This window comes from Borostomias antarcticus, assembly GCF_949987555.1.
Source record: "Borostomias antarcticus genome assembly, chromosome: 1".
Classification (NCBI taxonomy): domain Eukaryota; kingdom Metazoa; phylum Chordata; class Actinopteri; order Stomiiformes; family Stomiidae; genus Borostomias; species Borostomias antarcticus.
In genome coordinates, this window is record NC_140234.1 from 19286708 (window position 1) to 19293655 (window position 6948).

Below are 6948 nucleotides of genomic sequence, written 5' to 3' on the forward strand. Positions count from 1 at the left end.
TGGGAAGGTGTGTGGGCACCTGGCTCCCACGTAAGCTGACCGCTGCTGTTGTCTGGTCTGAAACTCGGGGGGGGGGGGGGGGGGGGCGAGAGGTTCAAGTTGGGCCTAGAACCCGTCCCCCGCCCAGAGGAACCTGTCTCTCAGCTCTGAGATGCAGATAAGAGCATATCTGACCGTGATTCTAGTCCCTCTTCCTCCACCCTCTTCTCTATGGAGCCTCCACACTGGGCCTGGGACACCTCCACACTGGGCCTGGGACACCTCCACACTGGGCCTGGGACACCTCCACACTGGGCCTGGGACACCTCCACACTGGGCCTGGGACACCTCCACACTGGGCCTGGGACACTTCCACACTGGGCCTGGGACACCGCGGGGCCAGGTCACCTCCAGTCTTCTGGGAAGGAGTACGAGGAAGAGAGGGAGGGAGGGAGGGAGGGAGGGAGAAAGGTAAGAAAGGTAAGAAAAGAGATGAGGGAGGAAACAATGCAGAAAGGAACAGGGGCTTGAGTGCATCCAGCAGCTGAAGAGACAGGCGGGGAACAGGAAAAGCAGGTGAGGAGTCAGACAGTATAATATTCTTATATTCACATCACATTTCCCCCCAAGGCCTCGGCCTGAGCCCCTCTCACTGACCACCTCTCCATCTCTCACTCTATCTCTCACTTTCACTATTCACCCTCCTTTCCCCCCATCTCTCCTTCACCTCTCCTCTCTCGTTCCCTCTCTTATTTCCCCTCTTCCTGCTCATTCCTAGCTGGTCATGGATCCCTCAGCGAGGTGGAGGTCTTGGACCAGTGAGGCGTGTCCCCCTGGGGCTACTTCTGTTGCAGCTCCTTCACCCCCCCTACCCCCCTACCCCCCCCCCCTAGGCCAGCCTGCTACCATACAGGCACATACAGTATCACACTAAACACAGACTGATGTGCTGACCAGCTGTGTTGTACGGCCTTTTCCTAGACTCGGTCTTCTTCGCGTTGGTCGAGGTGACCGCGTTGGGGTGGCTGTGTTTTCACGTTCACCTGTGCGGAAGATAAGAGAGATAAGCTGTTTCCTTTGACCACAGCTTAGGTTTAGTAACTGTTAAGTGACAGAAAGAGATTATCGGTGCTCTTTAGGCTAAAGCTTTCCCTGGACATTTCCCAAGTACATGGGAATGATATACGAAGATCCCTGTTCTGCGCTCTGGTTCGGAGTCACAGTTTAGGGTAGAACCCAGTTCTGGGAAAGAGGCTTTGGGCCGATGAGAGAACATTACAGGCGTCATCTGACCGCCGCTCTGCCCAATGGTAAAAACAGACGCCGAATTCATCCATTGGATGAGTAAAACACCTGGTGAACGATATGTAAAACATCCCAGTGCCGCTCCACCGGCCCGGCTGCAGGGTGTAGAGAGCGTGCAGCGCTGCCCTGTCTCGCCGAGCCCCGTCTGCCTGGCTCCGGTCCCGGCACAAGAGCAGGGCAGCGTGGGCATCTGGGCCGATGGGCCGCTGGGCGCTGCAAGGCATTCCTCCAGTATCAGGTGACCCGGCGCCCCTCGCCGGTGGCCCGGCCCACACCGACGGGGGGCGGGGATGCTTCTGGCGGGCGCTGTATCCCATGTCACAAAAGCGCCTTACACAACGGGGGTACTGAGAACTGACCGTGGCAGCAGCAGACTCTGCTTGGTCCTGCTCCAGCCCGCCCTAGATTAGCACGTGGTTGGGTTTCAGACCCCCCGCCTGCCGCCCCCGCCCCCAGAGCACCCTCATTGGTGGGGACGGCGTGGAGATATGAGAGACACCCCCGGGCTTCGGCCGCAGTCGCCACGGTAACTGCTAGAGAACGGTGGACGACCAAAACTGGCTGACCACAACAGGGTGAGTGTCAATACTGATTTATTGATTTTTTTTGTGTGTGCCTGGTTTCATCGGATGAAATCTTTTGAAGCGCGCGGATCTGATGGTGGCGTGTGGAAGTGGACAGGTGGGCTCCAGGTGATCGTGCGTGATGAGGTCATGTTTTTGTTACGCATCTCAGTAGTGAGTCGTTTAAATCAACATAGGCAAGAGTCAGGGTTTTTTAAACCTAAAAGATAGATGGGAGATACAAAGCAACAGAGAGTGAGAGAACGTTTGTGTGTGTGTGTGTGTGTGTGTGTGTGTGTGTGTGTGTGTGTGTGTGTGTGTGTGTGTGTGTGTGAGAGAGAGAGAGAGATAGAGAGAGAGAAAAATGTTATGCTTTATGTGCCTGTCCTAGAACAACTCTAATATTAACTGAAAGGCCATGCAAAGATCGTGTACTCTCCCACCCTCAGATCCCAGCCAATCATGAGGATGTTCTTCTATCCCTCCGCCCTCTTCGCTATCGCCGTGGTTACGCTCACAGTGGTCAGCACGTTGGCTAAGACCACGCAGCGGCCAAAGTACCAGTACACTAAGAAGCCTGCCCCCTTCCGCGAGCAGCCACAGACCACCCTGCACACTGCTCTGACCACCAGAATCCCCAAGACACACAAGGCTGTGGAGACTTCAGCTCCCATGAACACCCTGCTGGCCACCACGGACAATCACGTCTCCCCAGAGTACTACACCGAGAGCACAGGGCCCCCAGGTGGTGGACACGAGAACTACACCTTGGATTATAACGAGTGCTACTTCAATTTCTGCGAGTGCTGTCCACCTGAGAGAGGGCCCAAGGGGCCCAGGGGTGACAGAGGACTACCAGGTACTGTACACACATCACTAACTACATATGACATAGACTGTAACTCTATAATGTATAGTCCTGTATGTTTGTTTATGGTCACACACAACCATTTTCATAGGCCTTTAAAAAGAAAGAAGATGGATTCTTATCGATGTGATGATGCAGAAAACATCAAGGTGTTTTTTCTGGCAGGTGCACCTGGAGAAAAGGGGGAGCTAGGACCCAGGGGATTACCTGGACCGGCGGGTCTGAATGGAACCATGGGGTTAAAGGGAGACAGGGGTAAGGACAAAAATGAATAATAGCACAGGCATCATAAAAATGATATCTGTGATATAATGACATAAAATGCTATCCATCTCTCTCCCAGGAGATAAAGGTGACCGAGGGAGCAATGGAGTAGCAGGAGCTCCAGGACACCCAGGGAAACACGGAGAGAAAGGTAAAGAAGCACACGGTGATGATTCCCAGCAGTGCAAACTCTTTGACCTCCTGTTGTACTGTAACTCTAATCTGACTGTGATCTTTACACCGGCAGGTGGAACTGGCTCCAAAGGCGAGAAAGGTCAATTTGGCTCCCCCGGGGTCAAAGGTGAGCGAGGAGAGAAGGGGGAACCCGGTCGGAATGGGACTAACGGTGAGAATGGGGAACCAGGAAAGGACGGGCCAACGGGCCGGGCGGGGCCGGCTGGGGTACCGGGCCTGAAAGGGGACAAGGGAGACAAAGGGGAGTGTGGAACGTTTGGGGAGAGAGGACCCAAGGGGGAGAGAGGGGACCCCGGGCCGGCAGGTGCCCAGGGAAGGGCGGGTCCTCCCGGGGTGGACGGTAAGCCGGGCCCCCCTGGTGTCGTGGGCGTCCAGGGTAACCCAGGACCACCGGGGGTCCAGGGAGAGCCAGGGGTGCGAGGGACGCCCGGTCTCCCGGGGGGAAGGGGGATGTTCGGGCAAAAGGGCGACCGAGGCGCCCCGGGGATGAGAGGGGACCGGGGCCCCCGCGGGATGAAGGGGGCCAAAGGCTCGGCGGGGCCCCAGAAACACTCGGCGTTCAGCGTGGGCCTCACCCCCAGCAAATCCTTCCCCCCCTCCGGCTTCCCCATCCGCTTCGACAAGATCTTCTACAACGAAGAGGACCACTACAACGTCTCGTCCAGCAGCTTCACCTGCGCCCACTCCGGCGTCTACGTCTTCTCCTTCCAGCTCACGGTGCGGAACCGGCCCCTGCGCGCCGCCCTGGTGGTGAACGGGGTCCGCCGCGTGCGGACGAGGGACTCGCTGTACGGCCAGGACATCGACCAGGCGTCCGGTCTGGTGGTGCTCCGGCTGGTGGCCGGGGACCAGGTGTGGCTGGAGACCCTGAGGGACTGGAACGGCGCCTACGCCAGTAACGACGACGACAGCGTCTTCTCTGGCTTCCTGCTGTACCCGGACAAGCCCTGAGAGTCCGTATACGCGCACGCAGACACACACTCGCACACACAAACGCACACACTCCCTCCTCACTCGCAGGGTTGCTCACGTCGGCCCTTTAAAACACTTATACGTGAAGTGCCGTCATTACTCCGTTACTAGTTCCGCCGCCGCTGTTAGAGAAGCGTGGACGCAGCTGTGGTACCGGACTCCTCCTTTCCAACACTGACCGCTACGTTCCACTGCACTGCTGTGGTCATGTTTGCATTCTACCGGGAGAAATGAGACTCTACTGGGCACGTTGCCTGTTAGGATATACAGTAATATACATTTGGTAGAATTATCTTTTCCTTGTTGTGTAATGCCAATATACTGTGTGAATCAGAAAGCACTGGAGAATATCAATGTTTTATGTCCGTTTTGTGTCATTCTTAGTGTTTCAAACTCAAGTGTAGGCTAAATGAATCATAAACGATGTGGTAGTTTTGTCTAAATGAGCTTGAAATAAATTCAAGTAGTTCTCGAGTAGTATTCTTTATTCATAACTTAAAAAGTTATCACCACAAAGAAATTGATTGATTAACAGCACAGTTCACATAAAACTGTATTTTCCCTCTACCTGAAAGTTTTAAAATGGTTCATCTGATAATAACACCACAAACACACCAAGCCTTTGTATCTGATCTGTCTCTCATTCAGGTTTCTTCACGTGGATTTCTCTGAGCATAAGGGACTATCAATCTGAGGGAGGGTTTGTGTGTGTGTGTGTGTGTGGGGGGGGGCATGTGTGTGTGTGTGTGTGTGTGTGTGTGAAACAGGACTCAGTCTGAACCTGAGGCCTCCTCAACAGGTGGAAGGTTGTATGTAGGGTGGGGCTGCATGGATGGCTCTGCAGCCCACGGCAGGAAGGAGGGGTGAATCGTCTGAAGAGGAGGGGGTGACGAAGCAGGGCCAGGCTGGAGTCGGCGGGGGGTCGGATCTGGTCTCTTAGCAGGCTGTAGGGTGGCCACAGCTTCAGGCTGAGGAAGGGGAGCTGCTTCCCCTATAAGACAGAGAGGTCAGGTTTACTATACAGCAGGTGCTTCATTTGTTGAATTTCAAAAAGACTGGGTGTCAAACACTGATTCTATAATTGTTACTCTCACTCGGCAGTGGGTCCGAGTTTTGGAGAGAAATAAAACAGCACTACTTTGGGAAACCCTACTCCAGACACAGGTGACTCCCCAACCTCTGTGACAGTGTGGATCTGGATATAGGCAAGAGCTTACTTACCCTTCTCTGTTTTGGGCTTGCTCCATCTCTCCAGGTTTCGGGCTTTCACAGAAGCCCTGCAGGTGAACACTCCAGGGGAGTCCCGGACTATAAACGTGTCCACTGTGAGGTACCCCGAAATCCTTTTCCCGTCCTTGTAGAAGTAGTAAACCAAGGATGGGGCAGGCAGGCGAGGTCTGTACACCACCTTACAGGTCAGCTGCAGGTGCTGGTTGGGAAGGTCAGAACCACGTCTCACCCACAGCTCTGGCTCCGTCAGGGTCTCTGGGGAGTCAGAGGGCATTTACATGACATAATGATGACAACGCCGTGCTGTCACTGATGGCTCACTGAGATCACACCCGTCTTAACGCACGCGGTCTCTCTTGCAAAAGATACCTTGACTTTGATGTGACCTGTGTATGTAAATAAGCGCTAAAAAAAACACACACACACACGCGCACACACACACACACAAACACACACGCACACACACGCGCACACACACACACACACACACACAATACTAATGGGTCTAAGAGCAAATATAATGCTCTAAGAGCAAATGTCTATGCAGTCACTTTACAGATCGTGTATTATTACAGCACGCATGTCTCAATGCCTTGGTAGAGAAATCTGAATCAACAACTTCCGCCAGGCAACACGGCGGTGCTGATCTTACCTACGACAGACATCTTGACGGGCTTGGAGCGAGCAGACTGCCACCCCGTGGTACTGTCCCACAATGCCCTGCACCAGTAGGACCCTGTGTCCTGGAGGGTGAGACCGGCCAGGCTCATGTCTGCGCTGGGACCTCTCTGTGTCAGAACCTTCTGCCCGTCCTTGTAGAGAATCACCTCATCCAGTAGGGGATTGTCACGGACGAGGCACGTCATGCGCGGCGTCTCGCCGACCCTCACAACCTCCTCCAGGCGCAGGATGGCCCACCCGCCTGCGCGCAGACGGCAGTGTGAGGGCAACTGTGGACGTACTTAACCCAATGCCTTTTTGTCCTCTGTATCAGTTGAAGTCTACCTTATACAGTATCATATCAGTTACAGTGAAAAGCCTTCCTCTACTCTACACAGCCCAAATTCAGCACATTCAGTATTGTCCAATAGCATGGGAAGCCAAGCACGCTTATTTTGTGTCTAAGTGCCTCGCTCAAGAGGTCTAACTACGAAAGTAGAGGGATAACAGCTGAAGAGAGAGACCTGATCCTGGAGGGGCTTACCGTCCACGTCTAACACAAAGCCCTTGCTGATGAGGGTGTAGATGGGCCCCCTGCTGGTCACCCTTCTCCCCTTGCAAGAGTACGTCCCACTGGCATCTGGCGTGACCCGCCACAGGCTCAGGTCCTGGGTTTTGTTGCCCGGCAGCTGCTGAGCGTTTCTGTACCACTCGACCTCCGACCAGTCGGTGCTAACGCCATCGACGAGGACACACTTCAGAATGACAGTGTCCCCTGTGAAGACCCACTGGGCGCCCGAGACCAGCTGGACCTCAAACTGGTCCGCTGTAGATAAAGGTACACCAGACACATTTCCTAGCTTCATATCTTAAGTAATACTTGTGTAATTTGTTTTGTTGTAAACATCGTAT

General features: G+C 54.2%; 1 protein-coding gene across 1 annotated transcript; it reads left to right on the forward strand.

Annotated features, from left to right (window-relative positions):
* Positions 1 to 1772: 1772 nt before the first annotated feature.
* Positions 1773 to 4125, forward strand: otol1b (otolin 1b; the record flags this gene model as incomplete). Its single annotated transcript, XM_084445995.1, has 5 exons — positions 1773 to 1810; positions 2297 to 2706; positions 2881 to 2970; positions 3059 to 3130; positions 3227 to 4125. The coding sequence occupies 5 exons, from the start codon at positions 1773 to 1775 to the stop codon at positions 4123 to 4125; spliced, it is 1509 nt and encodes a 502-aa protein (XP_084302121.1).
* Positions 4126 to 6948: the final 2823 nt, after the last annotated feature.